At 31.5% G+C, this 24,544-nt stretch overlaps 1 protein-coding gene and 1 non-coding gene across 3 annotated transcripts in view; one reads left to right on the top strand and one right to left on the bottom strand.

Annotated features, from left to right (window-relative positions):
* The window catches only part of LOC145299777 (phospholipase A2-like), a 41,197-nt gene that overhangs the window by 9,531 nt on the left and 7,122 nt on the right, over positions 1 to 24,544 (bottom strand). Inside the window, exon 2 of one of the 2 annotated variants that reach the window (XM_080144432.1) lies at positions 2,842 to 2,978. In XM_080144432.1, the coding sequence (XP_080000558.1) occupies positions 2,842 to 2,978 (137 nt within the window). Of the gene's footprint in view, positions 1 to 2,820; positions 2,979 to 24,544 lie in introns of both variants that reach the window. The other variant, XM_080144431.1, reaches the window with a different exon arrangement.
* LOC145242709 (U2 spliceosomal RNA) lies at positions 22,955 to 23,145 on the top strand. The gene has a single exon (XR_013862815.1). It is a non-coding gene; the product is annotated as a U2 spliceosomal RNA (small nuclear RNA).

The raw sequence follows: 24,544 nt of genomic DNA, 5'->3' as shown, positions 1-24,544 counted from the left end.
CATTTCTTACAAATGCATCAAATATTTTCGTGTTATTTCTTAAAATGAATCATCTTGAGAAAGTCTTGAAATAAATCATAACATCGATGAATATGTAAATAACTAAACCCTTTTAGCTCATTCAAAACTGAAAATAGTTATAGTTAAACTAATCGTTGAATATGTTTGAATCTTCTCATTTTATGATCAAAATACTAATCCCCATTAATCCTCATTAATCCACATTAATCCTTATTAATCCCTATTAATATCTAACTGGGCATCGAACGGATGCCATAATACTTAGTTTACTACACCTTATCATAACAAAGGCTAGTACAAAATTTAAACCAGATCAGACCAGTAGTTTACGAGAAAAAGTTGAACAGACAGACAGACTAAGAGAAATTGTATATACATTTTGTTTTTTCTTTCATTTTCCAAATATATACTTCTGGATTGTATTGACGCACTTATTAAAAGTAAGTACAAAAATCCCAAATTTGGATATAACCACAAAACGATCTTATATTTATAGTTGCCCTAGTAGGGAATCAAGTATATGTTTATACCTAATCATAGTCTACAAGACTACCCAATTTTGAGATCACCATGCAACCTTAATGATGTGTAAAATCTTGAAATTGTAAATTATCAAAATTATATCTCCACCCCCATTCCAAATTTAATTTTATATTTTTGTTTGGTTTCTTCATATGAGTGTAAGTTTTTTTTAAATGAATATTTTGATCTTTTCATGCTAAGCTCGGTTATCTGTAATCCATGGATTGACAATTGATTTCTCACAGGGGCTACATTTAGGGCAATTATCGAAACCCTGATAATATATTTGACTTTCTGTTGAAATCAGAAATCTGCAGGGAATTTCGGACGGAACGTTTTATTTTATCAAGGGTGTAACATGGTTGAAGTCCTAAATAAGGAAGAACTCTTCCAAAGAGTGTAATGCTACAACTAAATTACAAAGTACTTTATCCACTACGCCACGGGTCCTTAATGCGTACAAAAATAAAAACACAGTTGAGAATTACTAAGGACTTTTACCCGGTTATAGTTGACAGAACGAGAATATGCTATCCTCAATGGATTAAATAAAGGGTTCCGTTTGAAATTCCGCGTAGATTCTTGACTTTGACAGAAAGATTTCCGAGTTAGACAGAAATATACACCTGAAGAAGTCTTATATATGAAAGGGGACAGACCCCAGTAATTAAAGAAAGACGTATATAGGATTAAAAATAATATTTTTTTATAAGGAGAAGGCTAGAATTGAACAGTTATCAAAAGTTAAAAGTTAATACATCTTATAATTCTAGGAATGTATAGCAATTGCTCATTGTGTTAAAAAATAACTAGAGGTCAGAGTTAGAACAATGGAAATCAAGTTAAGAATTTTCTTTGTGGCGACATGTGTAAGATGTAGAATCCACGTGAGAGCTCTCACATGTCTGAGCACGTCTCTGACTCACAAAAAAAGATAAATTAATATATACTCAGAAATCCGTCAGTTTGGGGAGAGTCGAGTTCGAGAGTTGAGTTTAGGGAGAAGAGACACAGCTGAGAGTCACAGCAGTTGAGTTAGCTGAGACCCTTTTGGAAGCGACCAGAAAGGGAAACAAGAAAACATAACCCTGAAAGACAATTGAATTTCTGATCATCATATCTGCTAACTGGTGGAATAAATGTCATCATGTATTTTGTAAAACCTTTGTCTTCGTTGTCATCTTTCAACCTGAAAAGGTAATGTGTTTTTGTGGTCATCTTTGTAAACGAACTTTGCATGAAACACCCTTCTTCAAAAGTGTTAACTGTCTGTCTCCTTCCTCAATAATGTTAACGGAGTCCCCATCATCAATAATATATTCTCTTCTCCATGTTTAAAATAACTGTATTACACGCCTCTCTTCTCATGTATATCGGCCTTCTATTCATAATATGAACTAATAAAAATTGTCATCATCGCCGTGTACACAGTCATACAAATGTCTCATCATTCGTTATATATCTTGTTCCCGATATACGCACCCCGCTATCTAACGGAAGGTTGGAGGTTACATCGATCGAAACGTTGTGAAGAAAAACACTCAAGATGAGACCAGTAGTGCGAAGAATCTAAATAATACGAAAAAATTCCTTCATATAAAAAATTCAGAAAGATATTTCATTTTGCTCTGCCGTGTTGAAGTTATTAGATTAAATAATCAAATGATATAAAAATGTACGATAAATACAATCGAAACATGATCACGATTTTTGTGATGATCATAAAACTTGGGCTGGAAATAGTCGAAACAAAATTCAAAATTCACATAGGCAATATTATACAAAAAGTCATTTTTATCTTTCAGCGAGGTGGTGTTTCTTTCTCTTCCTTCATATTGCAAATAAATACACAAGAGAAGCAATAAGTAATCGCCGTTAAAACAAAAAAAATTATTTCGAGTTCTTTTCATTAAAAACGCTTTAAATTCAACCCTATAAATACAGCATAGTTATATTTCATGCACCTTTTACATGCAGGACGGTCAACTATAGATTGTAAGCCAGATGCAGGTCGCGGACCGTATAATAATGTGTAGCTCTGTAGACGAAAATCTCCGGATACTCCATTCATAGCATCTGCTGAGGAATGTATCATTTTATGCGATAAACAAGAAAAAAGTAAAAGGTGAAATGTTTCCTCATCGAAATATCATAAAATCTCCCACCAGGAGATTTAAACAAATTGCACATTTAATTTACGTGTTTATCTTTTTGAATGGCAAAACTGGAGTGAACGTTTGGCAGCGGTCAGTATACCCCGGCAAATAAATTATTTACCCGGGTACATTGGAATCGCACCCCTTTTCCGTCTTACGTGCTCAATGTAATCTTCAGCTGACCGGTTGCTTTTGGTGCGCTGGCACTGGTCGATCATGGCGTCCATTGAATCGGAAGAAACGAATGTTGGTTTTGACGTCACAACACGCAGACGTGATCTGCAAAGAAATAACACACGTTATGAAAATTGAATAACTGAAAATTATTATTAATTTTAACGTTGTCTTTCACAAAAACATGTAATTAAATAAAAGTGGCAAGAACTGGTCTTTATTACTGACAGACTAGCCCCAAACCGTAGTAAGTAGTTGAGTAAAAAAACACAAAAAAGAAAGAAAGTCAATATATATATATATATATATATATATATATATATATATATATATATATATATATATAATATTTCTACCGATTTCGATACAATTACCGATTCGGTGCTAAAATCCCGATTCCGATACAATTACCGATTCCGATTCTTTATAAATTTTTAATTATTTAAGTATAATATTGTTATTTTCCCTGATTTTCGTAAAAACACACATGTTAAATATTCAGATATTTCCCTAAACGTAAAATTATATTTGTGGAGGAGAATCTATCGCTTTTAGCTTTACCGGTAATTTTAAACCAATATATATTTATTTCTCTATCATTATTACCAGCAATGGAAGAATTCGGTTTAAACAAAGTCGAATAAAAAAAAGACAATTATAAAGATCGTTTTTGCATCGGAAAATACGCATCAATTTTTCCAATTCCGATACCCACAAATCTTCCGATTTCTCCGATTCCGATTTTGATTAATCGGCCCAACACTAATATATATATATATATATATATATATATATATATATATATATATATATATATATATATATATATATATATAGTAATTTATAAAATATATATGGCGATTAAGCTACACTGAATATTCCGCGTTTCATCCACTCTAGGACTCCTCAGGCTTATGCGCATAAGCCTGAGGAGTCCTAGAGTGGACGAAACGCGGAATATTCAGTGTAGCTTAATCGCCATATATATTTTATAAATTACTAACTAGTTCTACCTACGTATTGAGCACTTTTGAAGTAAACACTTAAAGTTTACGCATAAATCTATACTTTCGTATATTAATTTTATGTGAGTAAATTAAGTAGTTATATATATATATATATATATATATATATATATATATATAATAGAGATGATTTCCCCTCTACTAATAAACTTTATAACAATACAAACACAGACTCCACATATAAATACAATATGGTTCCACTACCTGCCAATATCTGAGGTATGTTTTCCAGTTATTACTCGATTTCATTCAATAGCATAAATTACTATAATATTTCCAAGGAGAATCACTCTTCCAAACAAATAATATTTACCCATGATAGTAAAATACTTATAATTATGTCTCCTACCTATCCCAGTTTACACCGCTACAAAAGATTTTATAGGGTTAAATTATTACATCCGTCCGTGATTATTTCATTTTATCATTTCGTGTTATTAACAACCATTTAATACTTTTTGAGTACGTAAATATTATGGCTTCCTTCCATTTCGTTTTTTGTCTTCTATCAATTTGATTGGCTGCTCAAATTTGTTTAAGGATTTCAGAGATTAAATTTTCGAACAGTTTTAAGGTGAGTTTCTTAAAATTCAATATGGCGTTCGCCATTACTCGCTTCGACAAAAACAGACATCTTTACGTCTCAAACGTACAATAATACGGCACAGATTTTCAGGCTGCTTACAGTGAATAATGCAGTAGCTTCTTTAAAAGATACACTACACCATTGTTAATTTTCATTGATCAGATTTGCTTATTTTGTCACGCCCGTAAGTAAATAAAACGCCTTTCTTTTCTTACTTGCAGCTATTCAGTTTTAACTCTGGTTTTGATATCGACACCTAATACTTAACGTACGTAGTTCGCTTACATTTCCTTCAGTAGAAACACTTAAATTATATCAACTCTTTTTCAGCATTTTGGGGCTATTTTAAAGCGTCTTCATAGGAATACCAGCTTACCAATTTGAATGCCTTCTTGCTTTTTTTAATCATTAATACTGAACACATTGTTTTTCTAAATTTTCTTAGTCGTTGTGATTTTTTACGTATAACTAAAACAATAATCATGTTTTCTATTATTAATTTCAGTGGGGGTTATTACTAAGAATAAGTATGTGTAGGTTGATATACATTAATTTGCATATCAATGAATTAGCAGTATTAAAAAGATATAAAAAAACATAGGCGAGAAGACAGGAAAAAGTGGTTGGTACGAAAGATAAAAAAAAGGGTAAAAAGTGGTCATATGCTGGCAGTTAATTTATTATTATTTTTTCTAAATTAAACAACAGTATGCAAAAAAATAAAAAAAAACAACAGATTTCTTTCTTTCGTTTTTAACCCTTCCACAAAATACGTTCAACACAAGGGAGATAATCACCAAACCTTTTTTCTTAGAGTCGCCCCCCTTTATTGTTTACTAGCAAAAAAAAAAAAAAACGAAAACACGTAACAGTCAAAGCAAAACAAACATAGCATGTTTCACTTTTTCCTGAGTGATACAAACCTCCAGTTCTAAATCCTAGGTACGTTCAAAATGAATGCCGATGCACACAAAATGTATAAACATTTTGACCCCTCCCCTTTACTTAAAAATTCACTCCAAAAATCGGAAATTAAACAATTTTAATGACATTTTCAGTATTTATCAAATAATTATCGCGGAATATAATGAAATAATTATTTTTATTTTAAATCCGAGTGGAAATGTATCTATGTTTGCTTTTTTGATGAAATCGGAAATTGTTACAATTAAAAAAATATTCTAGAGGAACATTACGAAAAACCCATACAGTCTGTATTAATGAATTCGATTAGGAAAAATTAATTTCTTGAATTACCGATATTATCATTGAATAAAGCATCGTTTATTCAATATTTTCACACAAAAAATTATAATTAAAAAATACTTCTTTTTTTATTCAAAGGTTTCGCATAATTTTATATTTAAGATTCTAATATTTTCATTGCTTGCATAAATGTGAAATTTTCGACGTAACATAATATTTATATAATCTTGAAAAATAAAACATTTTGTTTTTAATTTAAAAGCAGAAACATGGAAAAATAATTAAATTAAAAAATGGTAAAAGCTACGATAGAAAAGTACGGATGCACACTTGAGAGAAAACAGAAAAACAATAACCCTACTTCCCTTTAACTACCTGACGTCATTTTTAGACAGCATTTCGACTGTCTGAAAATTCGGGCTTCCGTATAATCTATGTGACGAGGACTTGGTTTTCTTTCAGTTGAACAAAGCGAGATTCTCTCGCTTTTGGAAGCTGATTAAGTTATTTTTTGTACAAACAAGGTGTTTTTCTTTTACTTAATTCAATATCTTAGGACTTTGTTTTACTTATTATCTTTTAAATAGATCCAGATAACTAATATTTGTCTTTTAAAGGATTTTTACAATGAATTTATTTAATTTCAAAATTTTGCTGAATTAGTTAGCTCGCCATGAAAACATTTTACATAACTTTTTTTTCACGTGTACAAATATTGTTTTTCCTTTTGGAAATTAACTTTAGTCTTTTACTTTTCAAATACAATCAAAAAGTAGTCGGAAACCTACAAAAAATTATGATAAATCGGTTTTTAAAACTATGTCCCCCTTTCTTTACTTCACCATTTTTGCCCGTACCTAGTAAAAACACGATAGTTTACAATATTTATGAAATTCTCATCATCACTTGATTTTTACTATTTTCATTAACACCACGATATAGGGAAGTTGTTTTAAGACGCCCATAAAATAAACATGATATTAGTTTCATATTTTCGTTATTCGTACACTGAAAGATATTTTAAGCGTCACTGTATTACATCAGATTAATAATTACCTCAGTCTATAAGAAATTTCTCAAGGAAAGGTTAAAGATAACGAAAAACAAATACATTTAATATTTAAAAATACTTATTCCGGACATATTTACTAAGTTTAAGAGAAATTCTCAATGAAAAATAAAAGACAATTAAAATTGAATAGATTCTGGATTTAAAAATATGATTTATAAGATTGACTCTTTAGTTTTTGGAAACTGGAGGTCATGTTCTTTTAACGAAAAATCAGGGGCTGACAGTTTCATTTTTCCTCATCAGTAAAAGTAATACAAGATGAAAATTTTGGGGTCAACGTACGGTTTTAAAACTGGTTTTAAAGCGCCAGTTACTCGCCTAATGCACTTCCTCCTGTCAGTAACATATGTCCACCGTGCTTAGTGACTAAGTCGCACAAGAAAGTCAGGAGTATGACTAGATTATTAGAGGTTATAGATTTCGTATGCCTTGGGAGTATTTTATTAGCGGGAGCTCGTTCCCCAGCAGTATGACAACAATTATACCATTATTATTATTATTGGCTCACAAGGAGCTTTCACATAGGGCTTCAGAGATCTTTTCCTAAAAACAGCCTGTGGTGTTCACTGGAAGCTGAGTGACAACAAGTCTCCCCAGGTTTCCAGTACTCTCCTTCACTTTCGATAACATTTGCAAATAAATTTTCATCACCGCAACAACTACCTGCCATTGATTTCTCTTTGGCAGCAGCTATTGATCTTTGCTTTGAGTGGCAATAAGCCTCCCCAAGGTTCTAGTTCTCTTCGCACTTATTCGACTGAGGTCTGGCTAGTTCATAGGTCTTTCCTTCCTCCTTAACTATTTGGATATTTGGTCTCGCTCTTTGTGTTACATGATAAGGGCTGTCCCCTTTTCATGTAAGTATAAAAATAGAGAGATTTAGTTGAATGTAAAAATGAAATAGAATAGACGAAATTCGAACCTCGTAATTTAGGTTTAGAAATAGATTACGAGAGAGAATTAGAATATGGAATGTAAAAACAAACCATTGTTTAGCTTAGAGATGAAATAGTTTTAAGAAAAGAATGTGCATTGTCAATTCTGTTATGAAATTGAATTGAGGAATGCAACTATAGGATAATTTAATAAACATGTTTTTAACATATTGGGAATATAGGTTACTGGAAATATAGGCTAAAATTCCTTTTGTAAACAAAGGAAAAAGTTTTGGACACGCATTTCCAGAACACGTGAAAGAAGACACATGTTTTAACATGTGTATGACGTCATGGAAAATGGGAAGTTCTCGATATAGTTAGAAACTTTAGAGTTAAGTGGAGAGAAACTGGGGGAGAGTCTGAGAGAGTGTCTGATGACGACAGACGACAGTCCAGACATGGGATTCGAACGTCTAGAAGCGAGACGGTCACCTTTGAAACTTAGAATGTGAAACTTGAATTCTTGACTATGAAAACCACGACCGGTCGGGAAAAGAAATAAACCCATCATGTGTTTTTATAAACGTCGTCTTTGTGTTGTAATTCTACCAAAAGGTAAAGTGAAAATTGTCATTATATGTCTTGTATATCATGTGTTTTAAAATGTCTTTACATACACAATGTGAATACTAAGACTGTCTCAACACTACCTCCTCACTAACACTTCTAAGTATGAACATTTTATATATATGAATCTCGTCATAACACGAACACGGAACGCAACAACATCTCTCTCTTCTAAGACTGCGGTTTTAATAAGACTCTAAGACTCCTATATAACATTTGGGAGGGGGCGATGATGTGGCAATGGGGGTAGGGTTGGCTTAGAGAACTTATAGATATGCAGTTTCAGTGTTCTTGGTTCCATGTAGTCTTTCATGTTTTGCCTTTGCAGCTTTTTGTCTGCCGCGCACTTGTTGCTCCTGTGTGTTAGTTTCCACATTCAAGGGTTCTTAATATTTCAGCTGTTTTCATTATTGTTGCTCGTTGTATTTTTTCCATTCATTCCTTTGATTCCAATTTTTCCCATTCTTTTTTCAAATTATTATTATTATTATTATTATTATTATTGTTATTATTGTTATTATTATTATTATTATTATTATTATTATTATTATTATTATTATTTACACATTATTTGTTATAAACACAGGCCATCATCAAAGATGTCTTTTTGAGAACAACTTGCGGTATTCTCTGGAGTCAGAATGAGAACATATCTCGCCAGATGTCCAGTACTTTCCACCTTATTGGATAACTAAATACAAAGGAATATGGGATGAATAAATAATATTGTAAAAAAATTCAAAATATCCATTATCAACCGTAACAACATTTAAACTAGATGGAGACTGTAATTCTCACAGCGGAGCTTCTGTTTCTGTATTAATAATTTTACAAATATTTCGACACTGTTTTGCAATCAACAAGAGCATAAAAAGTTTTGGATAACATCTTTACTCCTTTGCCGTATAAGAACAATCTCCTACTGTAAATGTTTCCTTACTGTCGTATTTTCTTTTTATTTTATTTCGTTTTTTTACTTGACTGTTTATCTTTTTGTACTTATATATTTATATCTATTTTTATTCTTTTTATATTTAATAACTTTGTATTTCTTATACCTTTATTATTTATTAATATTTTAAAATGTTTCTACTCATTTCTACTTTTTTATCCATATTCCTTCGTATTTTTTTTATCCCATATTCTACCACCTGTTTATCCTCTATCTTATTCACTGCACATTTTTTTATATTATATCCTTTATAATTTATCCATTCACCTTTATTATTTAATATATAAATTATTCCTAATTATTTATACTTCATTTAAATACGAAGTTATAATTCGGATATCCCTACTAAAATATACGGACCTAGCATAAATCCTAAATATACTATTTCAATTAACCTAGCATAAATCCACTATTTCAATTAAATCCGTCACATAGTTATAACCCATTAATACATGTGATTAAATAAACATCCTTTTTCAATCACTTACCTTATATTCTTCCTGAGAGTTTAGTCACGCATATTGCACACATATATTAAAGCCACCAGGGCAGATATGCTATACACCTACGTTCATTATGTAATAAAAGCTATAATCCTCCTATATTACAGAGGTCAATTTAGTTCTCTCATTCCAACTCCAAACAGTTTCAATATTTTATCTCTCACTGCACAATTATTTCGTTCCTAATATAACTATCGCTAGACGTTGCATTCCTATTAGGCTCCTATATGGTTGACTATTTTAAAAAAACTGATTACATATAATGATAAAAGATGTATCGAGGATCAGGAATGGGTGTGTTTGATCTGGCAGAACGGTGGTTCATAAAAATTGTGGGGTCTGCTTTCGCGCCTGGCCCCCAAAGTATGGAAATAAAAATTAAAAAAAAAAAAAACGTTTACAAGGGTTTTTGATATAGATGTACATAATAATACTTTGATAAGTATGTTTCAACTTAAATAGGGATGGTATAATAAAATGGTGGGGTCTGCGTTCGCGCCCGTATTCAATGAAAATATAGCACAAACTTTAACAAAGACTTTTCATATCTATTTTCGTAATTATGTTTTGATAATTATGTATCAGTTTGAAGAAATATGGTATAATAAAATTATGGGGGTGTTCGTTCGCGCCTGACCCCCATAGAATGGAAATATGTCACAAAGTTTAACAAGTTTTTTTAAAAAGGGTGAGGGTCCACAATAACACCTTAACTTTAATCTTAATTCACATTAGCTTTTATTTATTTTTTTTTTGAGTTGAATGATATTGTGTCGAATAAATTCACCTCATTAATTTACGTTCTTATTAATGTGAAAGGCAAAAAAAAGTCGGAACTTTAGACAATTCTCGACACAAATTTTGCATAACTTCTCCACTTGCACGTGACACTCTTTCAAAAGTAGATAAATAGATAAATAATAAAAAATAAGAACGTTACTTGTTATCGTGTCAAAAGAAGGAAAAATCCTGCTCACGTGATTACGTGTCTTTTTAAAAACATTTACATAACTTTTTTATTTTTATTTATATATCTGTTTAAGCTTTTTTGTCAGTGTACTAGAAGGAATTCAGTTGATTACAACTCTTTCTGCGTGTTCTTTACATTACAATAGTACAACCCTGAATCTGACGGCGCAATACTACACCGTTCAATACTATAAAACTGAAACGAAGTTATTCTGATTGAAAAGGGCGCCATTTTCTTCTTATTCATATTTATATCGATTCCTTGCTGTAAAAACTAAAGTAATTACGTATTTACTTTTTTAATATCCCATTTTGCTGTTTTGGATTATTTTACTAAAGTAAGTAAAGCTTCATTATTTTTAAAAACTTACGTCGATATTATTTAGTAAGAGTGTTTAGCAGAAAAGCCAACACACGACTACTCGAAAAAATAAATATACAAGAAATAAACGTTACCATAGTCAATAAAAGTTCAGTTAATGTTTTTTTTGCTTTGAAATAGTTTTTAATACCCTTTACTATAAATAATTTCAGCGAACCGAAATTAAAACGAAATTTGAGGCGATAACTACTTAAATGAATTTTTATATAAACTACACATGCCATAATCGAATATTCCTCAAACGCAAAATAACGGAAAACATAAAAAAATGTTTATAAATATTCCTTACGTTGACGGAACTCTCTTAAATTGTTAACACAGAATGCTCAAATGCCCCTCCTTCAAATGGAAACGGGCTCTCCATTTCAAATCGCTGCCATTTTGTTGTTTTTTTTTAACCGGTTCGTGAATTAAAAAAAATAAATTTACAAACTCCTTAAAAATACAAACGAATGAACTTTTTTTTCTTTTTACCATAAAAGTAACTTTTATTGACTATGGTAACATTTATTTCTTGTATATTTATATTATTATATATATAACATTTTGTCTTTGTAAGGAAACGTCATTTTGTTGGTCACTCTTGGCTACGAATGGAAACATAGTTGATATAAAAAATATATTTTCGCGAAAATTATTTTTACTTTCATCATATAAACAAACCCTTCCTTTTCATTACCTATCACACTTTCATCAATCACAGTCCATTTTCTGTAGGCTGTTTTTGAACCCAGTCATCGAAGGGTACTTCTGCTAGTATATATATATATATATATATATATATATATATATATATATATATATATATATAAAACAGTGTACAGAAAATGGACTCTGATTTATGAAGGTATGATAGGTTAGGAAAATGAAGGGTTGTAAAGAGATAGCGTCGAATTTGGGGGTATCAAAAAAAGCAAAATATGATGAAAGTAAGAATAAAATAGATAAACCTCATAATTTATTATACCATACCTGTTCACACTGAAACACTTATCACAATATTCTGTGGATCTATATTAAAAAAACCTTGTTAAACTTTGTGACATATTTCCATTCTATGGAGGTCAGACGCGAACGAACACCCCCATAATTTTTATACCATATTTCTTCAAACTGAAGCATAATTATCAAAGTATACTTACACAGATAGTTATGAAAAGTCTTAGTTTAAGTTTGTGCCTATTTCCATTCTATGGAGGCCAGGCGCGAATGCAGACCCCACAATTTTATTATACTATCCCTATTTAAGTTAAAACATACTTATCAAAGTATTCTTATCTACATCTATATCAAAAACACTTGTAAACGTTTTTTTTTAATTTTTAAATTTTTTATTTTCATACTTTGTGGACCAGGCGCGTACCCAGACCCCACGATTTTAATGAATCATCATTATGCCAGATCAAACATACCCATTCCTGTGTCTCGATACATCTTCTATCATTATATGTGATCGGTTTTCTATAATAGTCAACCATATAGGAGCCTATTCGTGACCAGACACACACACAGACGTTCAACTGTTATTCTGATGAAATTTGAACCACTGCTCCAATCTATATATTATTACGATGGCATCTGTGAACGCTTACATCCGGATGAAATTTTATGTACTTCCATTTCTTATCAAAAATAATTTTACCAAGAATTCTTGGTTTCAGTTTCGATTATAGCTGATGGCATATAAGTCATCTATATTTTATATAATTGTATCAAAATTCTTCATAAGTTTTGGTTTCGGTTTCGATTATAACTGTTGCCACTTCAGTAATTTATTATTTTTATAAATAATTTTATAAGAAATTCCTCATAAGTTTTGGTTTCGGTTTCGATTATAGCTGAAGGAACTCAAGGTATATATATATATACATATATTTTTCATAAGTTTTTATTTCGGTTTCGATTCAAGCTAATGCACCCAAGTCATATGGATATATTGTTTTCATTTTTGAAATCGTAACTTTATAATATATAAAAATCGATAGTACATTAACTCTACAATGATATATAAGAAATCTGCTAGAATTAAAATATCATATTCAAGCGTACTTTACGACAGGATTTGCTAGGCATTCGTGCTAGCTTAGATAAATACTTTTGCTGTTTTAATAAAAAAGCTACAATAATATCAGAACGTCTCCATTTACACTGAACATCTACAGAATGCCAACATTAATATATTACATCTGAATGAGCCCCCTGTGGAAGTTCTACAGGTCCCGCGAGTTAATAATTATTTTCAAATGTAAATTTCTTTGGAGTATTTTGAAGCGTTTTTTTATGACACAATGTCGGCACAATCTCTTATTTGAAATGGAATTTGTTTCCGATGCACATGGGAATTGATCTATTATTATCAATTAAACAATATGCAATTATTTTCAATTTCTTCTGAAGATCTTTTTTCTTGAAGAATAATTTTTTTATTAAACTTAGAATACATGAGGGTTAGTAGCAAAGATATCTTGATCTTTATTTTCGTAAGTCTAAAGTCATTCTTGAAATATTAAAAAAAATGTTGTTTTAAGCATAAAAATGGCAGCGCATGAATTCTGTTCGAGAAGCTTCTGCTTGAAAAGAATTAATCCAGTTTCGATTAGCAGAAACGTAGTATTCTTATCTGTTTAGACGAAGTGATATTAAAGAATTCAAACACATTCAATGGTTCTACTTTGTCTGTGCTTGTCTGTGTGTGTATAAGTTCATTCCCTATGGACTCTGAAACGGTTAGGCTGATTTTTGTTTTAAATTTCAAACAAATGCACTTTATGTATCTAGGAGTTTTCTTAAATAGGTGTTGTATCGGAATGCCTCTGATAAGTATCGATAATCGAAAAAATCTACTTAAAATAGGAACGGCTCAATTCTGACCAAAGTTAACCCTCATATAAAGCTTAACATCACAAATACATTTAATAAGTGTTATTATCGCACAAGCAGAAGTGACTGCATATAAAATAAACAGCAGGTTCTTTGATAAGACAGCGGCATGTTCAACATGAATATTTCTGTTTAGAGTATAACTGAACCATATTATTTGATCTTTGCATTTTAAACTTTTGTCCAAAATATTATATAGAACCATTATACATATAGTTCTCTATAGTGCTGAGCAGACCCCAATGTATTGTGGAAGAAGTCACTGTTGAGACGTATGTGAAGCTCTTCCTCCAGGTGTTCCGCAGTGGGTCTCCGACTAGAGCAGGCAATCAACTGATTTGATTGAAAAATGGACGATTCAACGATTTGGATGACAAAAAGTGTATTAGAAATGTGGAACGTTCATTTATCAGACCCAGGGCTGGCTTTGGAATTGGTCAATGTATTTTAAGGTCTGTGGAAGCAAATAGAGGTAATAAAGCAGGATGTAGAAGCCAAAGGGAACGTTGCAACTACGAGTGAAAGAAAGAAAAAAAGATATGCAATTATAACACGAGTCCGGTGTTTCTTTCGGAGGCAACCAATCTACATCTTGCTAAACCTTATTAACACTTTAATCAGGACCAACCAGTGGAAGAAGATATGTTCTTATTTGTCTGTGCCATGGAGACGAGGATGTTTAAAGAACTGTTTATAAAATATTGTGTCATGTTTGTGAACAATGTCTATTTGAATATGTTTCCACACATACACACCCAAGGACACAGAAAACGAATAGACGCTCTATATTAACAATAAAGTAAAAAGAACATTACAATACATTAAAAGAGACACGTGTTTTATATATATATTTATACACACACACACAGATGTGATATATATATATATATATATATATATACGTCTATACAGTGTTTGTATATATAATGCGTATGTTGTGTAGCTGATATTGTAGTCTAGTATGTATATATATATATATATATATATATATATATGTATATACATACTAGACTACAATATCAGCTACACAACATACGCATTATATATACAAACACTGTATAGACGTATATATATATATATATATATATATATATATATATATATATATATATATATATCACATCTCTGCTGGCATCTTACAATTCTTATCAAACATGATTATTAATAGAATCGCCAAAACCTTTGTGGTTATTCTTTTCTGTCAAAAATATTGCAATATTTTGTGAATAAATTTTGTTACTAACTAGCAGAATAACCATCACAAGGCGGGTATTCTGCTAGTATATTTATATAAATATGTATAAAATAACAATAACATGCGCGTGTGCACGTCTCTCTTTCTCTCTCTCTCTCCACATATATATATACATATATATATATATATATATATATATATATATATATATATATATATATATATATATATCTGAACTATTTTCGTGGTTGTAAGTAAATATTTTTAATTAAATATGTACCCACAGAGTATATGGACTGGAATATTTATTTCTCCACCTTGCGAGACAATGGAGCGGATCGAATGTCGCAATACATCATCATCGCCCGACCCGCGTCAAAAACTCTCCGTCAACTCGTCAAGTCGAAATATTATTTTTACCATAACCAAATTATGCATTGGCTGAAATGACGTTTTCTTACTCATCAATCATAAGTCTGTTATCTAAAAAAAAAAAAGAACTAAAATAGCGACAGAATGTCGAAACGATAAACAGACAACACTTCTTGTATAGATACGAGGACGATTTTTGAAATCCTAACTTCAAATTTAAGTGTGAAAGCAAATTCGATTGCAAATTTCAACGTCACAGGTCGACCATTGTACAGAGCTTCTTACAGATATATTTAGAGATATCCAAAATACGATGCCTCTGTTCAGTCTCAAAAGACAATGGATTCCCCATATAAGTGTAGCCACGCGTGAAATTGTGAGACAAAAGTTGTGCAATCGCCACCCACACCGCTTCTTAATCGGCATTGCTTGTCACGTGACTAGGAGAAGTTCAGGACGACGGAAAACAAAGTTGACATAAGCCGAATATATACAGCACTTTGAATTCTTAAATGGTCACCCGTTTTCGTACTGACCGGGCTCAATGTTGCTTAACTTCGGTGTTCAAACTAGAACCGATGTGTCAACGTGATTATGCTGTACATAAATAATATGCACATACTAAATTTACGTGTTAAGTGATTGAAATATTATTACAGTCTTAAGCGTGACAGATAAATAAAAAGCTATTTCAATCTTAAGTGTGACAGACCAATGAACATTTACATAAATTCTAAAGATGACGGATACTCAAATATAAGCATCACAAATCAATGAAAATATTAAAGCGTGTCAGACTAATAAAAACGCTATTCCAGTCTTAAAAAATGTGACAGATATCCAATAATAAGCGTAACTGATTAATAAAATGATATTTGCCCATTAGACGTGACAGAATAATAAAAATCTATTTCAGTCGAAAACGTGACCGAGGAATTAAAATCTATTTCAATCTTAAGCGTGACAGACAAAGTAAATTTTATTACAAGATTAATAAAATATTGAGTGTAACAGAAAAATACAAGGTTATATCAAATTTAAGCATGATAAATAACGATAGTGTATTTTAATTTTAAGTTTGACAAACCAAACTAGTTATTTGAATATTAAGCGTTTTCCCAATAAAAAGCGGTTTGTGAAACACTATAGCAAAAGACTGCTTCCTAGCGTAGTACAACGGAGTCATTTAAAAGTCCAATGAACATTAGGTGTAATATATGAAAAATAATATTTAGCCATTAAGTGTAACAGACAAAAAAAACTATTTGAACAGTAGATAATTCAAATAAAATTCGAAGAGTAAGTGTAACACAGAAATAAATATCTATTAAAATTAAAAACTATTTGAACATTTAGTGTAACTGACAAATAAAAAAACAATTTGAATATTAAATGTAACAGATAAATAAAAAAATTAAGGTCATTAAGTGTGATTGACAAATAAACACTATTGGAACATTAAGTGTAAAAGATTAATTGAAAAAAAAATTATACATTAATTTTAACAGACAAATAAAAAACAATTTGAACAATAAGTGTAACAAATTAAAAAAATTGTACATGAAATGTAACAAATAAATATTAAACTATTTAACAATTAAGTGTAACAGACAAATAAAAACTACTTAAAAATTAAGTGTAACTAACAAGTAAAAACAATTTGAACATTTAATGCAACAGAATAAAAAAAACAATTCAAACATTAAGTATAACAGACAAAATAAAACTATTTGAACGTTGCGTGCAACAGACAAGAAAATGATTGAAAATAAAATGTAACAGAAAAATAAAAAACTATTTGAACATTAAGTGTAACAGACAAATACAAAATATTTTAAAATAAACTATAACTAACAAATGAAAAACTATTTTAACATAAAAATAACTGACAAATGAAAAACTATTTCAACATTAAGTGTAAGAGACAAACAAAAAACTATTTTAAAATTAAGTGTAACACACAAATAAACTAACATTAAGTGTAGCAGACAAATAAAAAACTATCTGCACATAAAGTGTAACAGAAAAATACAAAAACACTATTCGAACATTGTTACACTCAACATTTAAATTGTTTTTATTTGTTTGTTACACTTCATTTTACAATATTTTTTGTCTGATACGCTTATGTATCAGACGGAAAAATATTTGAACATGAAGTGTAACAAACAAATAAAAGCAATTTAAATATTGAGTGCAAGAGACAAGTAAAAAACTATTTTAACATGAGCGTAACAGACAAATAAAAACTATTATAATAATAAGTGTAACAGACAAATAATAAACTATTTGACCATTAAATGTAACAGACGTATATAATCCTAATTTAGTATAAAGTATAACAGACAAATAAAAAAACTATTTTAACATGAGTGTTAAATAAAAACCTTTGAACATTGAGTATAACATACAAAACAAAAAATTATTTGAACATAAAGTGTAACAGACAAATTATTAAGTTTAGTAGACAAATAATAAACTTATTGAACAATTAGTGTAACAAACACATAAAACAGAATTATAACAATAAGTTTAACAGAATAAAAATGAACTATTTGAACTGTACTTGCAATAACCCTTATCCCTGAGTGGCTTCCGGGCCTTGATATGTGGTGACCACCGTGTAAAAAAACACACACACATTTAGTGAAACAGACAAAGAAAAACCTATTTGAACCTAAATTGTAACAGACAAAAAACAATTAGAACATTAAGTGTAACAGAAAAATAAAAACAATTTCAACATAAAGTGTAACAGACAAGTAAAAACAATTTTAACATTTAGTGTAACAAACAAGTAAACACCTATTTGAACATTAAGTGTAACAGACAAATAAAGAACTATTTGAACAAAGTGTTAAAGACAAATAATAAACTATTTGAACATTAAGTGTAACAGATAAATAAAAACACTTTTTGAATATAAAGTTTAGCCGACAAATGAAAAACTTTTTGAACATTACGTGTAACAGAAAATACTATTTTAACAATTTGAACGTTAAGTGTTACAGACAAATATAATTCTCTTTCTATGTAAAGTGTAACAGACCAACTAAAACTTATTTTAATGTTTAGCATGATAGACCAATAAAATTTATTTGAATATCAAACTTCACAAAGTAATAAAAATAATTCCAATCTTAAGTGTGACAACCAACGGAAATTTATTTCAATATTAAACATGATTGAACAAATAGAAATCTATTTGACTCTTAAGTATCAGAAATCAATAATATTTATTTTTAACTTGAAATGTAACAGACCAAAAGAAATCTATTTCAGACTACGCGTAAGAGACCAATAAAAATCTTCATTTTTAACGCGACATATACATGGGAAATATTATTTTAATCTTACACGTAACGTACCGATGAAAATGACGTTTATGTCTTAAGCTTTACAGACGGATTGGCGCACAACTCGACTAACAGACAGACGGATACAGCATCTTATAGCGATACATGGTCACACTCGGGAATACATTTTTCTTTACGTTTTTCGCATTGTTACGCTTTCGTATAAAAGAGCAATGTGCAGCCATTTCGAAAAAATGTCTCAGTAAATAATAAGCGTTGAAAAAAAATTCTCCATTTTTGTTAAACGACAGTTTTGTCGTTGTATTTGATGCAAATTATTTACTTCTTGTTAACATTCATAATATTCAAACAGTCATTGTAAATGCGTTTAACATTATACATTGATATGACAAATGGTGTTTGTGTGATGTGTCCGGTCAGAGTTGTCATTTATAGCCATATTTACCCGAGGTTTATATAAAGCGATCACAAAGAATAAATAATCTGAAACTAATAGATAATACATAAAATAAAAGCAACTAAACATCATAATGGTCTATATATTAATACAGGTGTCTCTTTTGTGTCAAGCTTTGCTCTAAAAAGAGGAAGTGGGAGGAGAGAAGTAGAAGATAAAGTGATTAAAGAGGAGAAAGAGGAGAAGGAGGAGAATATAAAAAGAAGCTGACGGCATGCAACTTTGTCACAATCAATTTTGTTCATGTGCAGCACATACCAACGCTTATAATGTTCTAACAAATGTCTGTGCGTGACGTTGCTACTAACGGTTATGTGTCAGGATGCCATTATCTTCGATGAATATGCCAGGTAGCATAAAACTGAAACCCCCCTCACTTATTTGAATTTGTTCTAGCATCTGGAATAATTTCTTTTATTTACAGTTCTTATGATATAAGAAATGTTACATTTTCTTAACATTTCTTTAAAGCAAAATAAATTGGTTTCCAACGCCATTGATACTGTTCAATCATTCACTTATTTATTTTTATTATATTTACTATGTTGTAATTCATGTTTGGCAACATGACGTAAATCATAACTGTATGACGTCACACCAAAGCTATAGTTATTTTGTTAAAGTAATGTTTAAAGCTGTATTTCTAAGAAATACCTAATCTGTCATTTGATAGAACTTCGGCCTGAATATCGCATAGGTTTCCGTATTCAAGTCTAATGGCAACAAATATATGCCATTTCGTCCTGTGAATGAATCAAAGGTTTCAATACTTTCATAGCATTTAAACAATCATTGTAAATGCATTTAATTTAAAATCTCATACACTCTCATCCTAGTTATTTTAGCCTTGGTAAATGATGAACAATTAGTGTTAGAAAGCTTGCACGATTAATGGACAGTTGTTTGGTTGTAAGGTTTTACGTTATATCAACCGTCGTTTAATTATTTTATGATGAAACGTGTTTTTTGTATGAGATAGGTTTGTAAATTCATTCAGTATGTAATGGTTTCCATGAAAAAGTTTTTCTCAATAAATAGGCGTCTGTGAAACACTATAATACGAGGCTGCTTCCCAAGTGACTACAACATGATAATTTCCAAGTCCAATGTAAACAAACTATTGTTTTTCTGTCCAATCATCACCATCTTTACCAACCATCACGGCGTTGTCTTATCGTCTACATGACATTCATTTAGCCTTTAGCCTCGAGTAGCATGCGAGCCTTGATATATGGTGACACTCTAGTAAAAAGTCTTCTAAACAGTCTATAAACAATAGTTTCCATTTTGCTGACTAATAATACTATTTCACACTAAGAGTGGACTTAAGAGTAGTTACAACTAAGCAGCAACTTTCACATTCCATAAATCTTATTAGGCCTCATCCCTGGCCCCAGTTTTGTATGGTTGCCAGGGTTGTTGAGTAGCTGTTAGAGATGAGACATAAAATAGACGGAAACTCAAGGCTGGTTCGATGCGATCAAAGTGAATACGTTACTAAAGAGTGTCCTGGAAGTTTAGTATTGTGTTCAGAACACATTTTATTTAAGGATAAGTGGTGACCTAATAGGAACTACCAATTCGAGTCAGTTGACCTAGGAGTAGTTATAACTAAGGATGATCCAATATTCCCCTAATCCTAGCCTATAAGCTTCCAACCGGTGGATTATCTCTGGATTTCGTGCTGTATCGTATCCAGAAAAGGTGGAGGAGAAAGTTGTATAGTCGATAAAGTTGGAAAACAGGATGAACTGAAAAATAACTAAAAGGCTTGTAACACGTGACAGACCAACGGACATAGACGTATCTAAAATATTTAAAAAAATAGAGAAAAAAAACAAGTTATTTTTACATTTTTTGAAGTGTTAGGCTTTAGTAAAATGCGATAATGTCCGTCCATTTTGAAAAATGCGAAATGATGAAATGAAAATATCAGAACTGATTTCATTCGCCATATTTGTTAACGTCAGTTTCGTCGACATTTTCTTTAGTTTGATTAATATTTTTTCGCATTTCTAACCTTCAAGCGGACGTTGTAAATGCGCTTAAAATGATACCGTTTACATGACAAATGATATTTGCCGGCCATTTGCAGACATATTGACACGTGCTTTATATAAACAGGATTAGACCTAATATATAAATGCAAAGTGGAAATAAAACGTAGCTAAAATAAAATACGAGTGAAAAATTGCACAAAAATTCTGAAAGAAACGAATAAAAAATGAAGAATTAATTTTTTTTAAATCCAAAGTAATACTCTTCAATAACAAACATGTAAATATTTATGTCATGAACTGAAAAAGCCAATTTCCACTCTTATATAAAAGTCAATTTGTGTGTATGTGTGTTTGTGTGAATTCCTTCCCTATAGGTTTCGATACGGTTGAGCCTATCTTTTACACATTTCACAGAAAGCTAATTTATATGTCTGACAGTGTTCTTAGATAGGTTTTGTACAGAAATTTATCCGATAAGTTTCGAAAATCGAAAACAATCCGATCTTAAAAACAGTCTTTTCTATTTTATAGATAAAAATAAGAATTTTTACAGGGGAATATTTTACGTTACACCAGCCAAAGGAAATAATAAAATCTCTGCAAATCATTTTCGAAAATCGAAAAAAAAACCCCGATCTTAAAAATATAGTCATTGTCTCATATAGATAAAAAGAGGAAATTTTTACAGGGCGATATTTTACGTTACACCAACGAATGGGAAATATTAAAACACTTATCCTCGAATATCCTTTGAGCCTTGATAAGCGATGACATCATAATAAGAAAAAGTTGTTTGTACAATTTTTTAAAACGAGTTGTGTTTCGTTTATCAGTTTTATGGTTACTTATTGTCGAAATAATATCTTTTGGAAACGATTAATTGTACACAAGATGCTATTTTGCCCATAGTTAGAGTGGGTTTGTAGGGTCATACCTTTCCCAACAGAACTAGTGTGTAATTGGATATGATAGACGCGAGAGGATTCAAACTCGCAATAGCCTGTTCCACTGGCTGCGGCCGCATCCATTAGGAAATTACGCACGTCCTCCCACTACAATGGTCACGAGATTTTTTAGCATTATGTAAGTTGTAGAATAATTAATTTTAAAAATGTTGCAACTTATCAAAAACTGCAACTTCTAAAACTTGAGTGATTTTTTTCCTGAAATGATTTTATATTATGCCTCAATCATTAGTTCTTATTTATCCGTTTTATGTGTTTTATATTCTATTATATGATTTCGTTATATGTTTGAAATGTTTTATAAGATGTTGCGCTTTATACTTGTCGATTTTATATTGTTTCATATTTTAGAGGTGGAGATTACTTTCCGAATTGTATGTATCACGGTACGAATTTCTGCGAAAGCAGTACACGATCTGACTCAGTCGTATTCAAACTTTACACAAACAAAAATATCGGCAGAGTTTTTGCTGATATCTGATTTCTACCGGCGCGTCCGTAAATCTTCTTACATCTTTCAAAACAAGCATTCCGCATTTTTAGTCGCGTGCAAGCGACTCTATAAGTCACTCCGTCCGTCGGTCAGTCGGTCTGTCGGTCGGTCGATCTGTCGGTCTGCCCGTAACACTTTTTTGCTTGGCCTTTTTGGTTAAGATCAAAGGTCTGTTGTTAATAGATGCTATTCTTAGATTTAAAGCTTTTCTTGGCCTTTTGGCCAAGATCAAAGTGTAGTATTTGTTCTTACTACATGCTATACTTATGTTTGTAACTTTTCCTTGGCCACTAATATAACGTTTCAAATTCCCTAAATCAAATGATTTTTGTGATATAAAGTGGGGGGGGGTCACTTTTCTGTATTAATTTAATGTAAAATGACCTCCCACTTTACAATCAGTCAGTCTCAAAGCCATTCAAGTCATTCTCCAGATCATTCAAGTTGTTTTTGAAGGATTCCAGTTATTTTTTTAAGTATTCACGTCATTCTTAAGGTCATTCAATTCATCCTTAAGTTCATTAAAGTCATTCTAAATCATTTACTTTTTATTTATTTAAGTCATTTCAGCCCATTTTTCGGTCATTTTAGTTTATCCTTAAGAATTTCATGTCAATCCTACATTCGCGCATTCATCCATTACACGACAGCACGCGACTAATGGCTATCGGCCTTGTTGGTTAAAAAAAAACAAAAAAAAACAACTGATCTGTAATCTATTTAAACAATCTATTTATAAATAAATAAAAAGGGAATCTATTTAAATAAATAAAAAGGGAAAGACTACAACCACATTATCTCCTCTCTAATATGCCTTCTTACAATCATAGTTGCTTACACTGCATGAGCTCCACTCAACTCCTTTATCCAGTAACAATGAAATAGCAATGTCCCGAAATCACTTTGAGGAGTGTAACTAATCAGCAGAGATATAACCTCTACAAACTAACCCAGTAACACGAACTAACCATGCGGGGTTGCAGAAATACCTGGATTAGAACCTAGGCGCGGAGCAAACCCTCTCAGTGCTGACGGACCCAGTAGATCTTCCCAGATCATCCGTCTAGGAGAAGGAAAACTCTGAAACTAAACCAAAGAGGAGGGAGGCCTCTTCAGTCTTGGATGACAACCTTCCTAGAGCTGGTGACTCAAACAAATTACCGGTTTGCAAATCTAAACTGCTTAAGGAGTAGATAGGCTCTGTTTATCGCCCGGCTTCCATACTCCTTCTTTGCCTATTAGTCAGGCGCAGAGACTCTATCTCAGTGATTCGACAGAAACACCCAGCGGTAGATCTTGTTTCTTGGCTAGGGCAACGAACGCCGTTTTCCCCATTCCCGGCACACCCCACCCCTAAAACTGGACATTTGGGAGTGCTTGAGTACAATATATGCCTGAGCAATTAGATTGGGTTGACATTCTTCTAATGGGTTGAGGGTACCGGATTGACAGTTCCTGGCTGCTGTTCCCGACTGGTGGTACAGGAGCCCTAACTCTTTGGTAGCGCTTAGAGCGGCTGCTCCATCAGCAGTTGAATAATATCGGGTTGTTTGCAGTGCCATGTCGCGCATGGAAAGGGACCCTGCACTCATCCTCGATGGGCTTTCCTGAGGCCACAATCCTAATTGGAGAAAGGTCAGCTGATGGTCTACTCGTGATGCATGTCCGATGCTCTGCATAACCTCTTATTTAGCTCCCCCTTACCTAAACCGAAACTCTTTAAAAAATATGACGATAGTACAATCTAAAAATAAGCTTAAACCAGGCTTAGGGACAAACAAATTCAACTTGC

This window comes from Euprymna scolopes, chromosome 2 (assembly GCF_053919585.1).
Source record: "Euprymna scolopes isolate OS-2025 chromosome 2, ASM5391958v1, whole genome shotgun sequence".
Taxonomy (NCBI): Eukaryota; Metazoa; Mollusca; class Cephalopoda; order Sepiida; family Sepiolidae; genus Euprymna; species Euprymna scolopes.
Note: the sequence above shows the minus strand (reverse complement) of the source record. Positions and strands in the feature narration are given on the sequence as shown.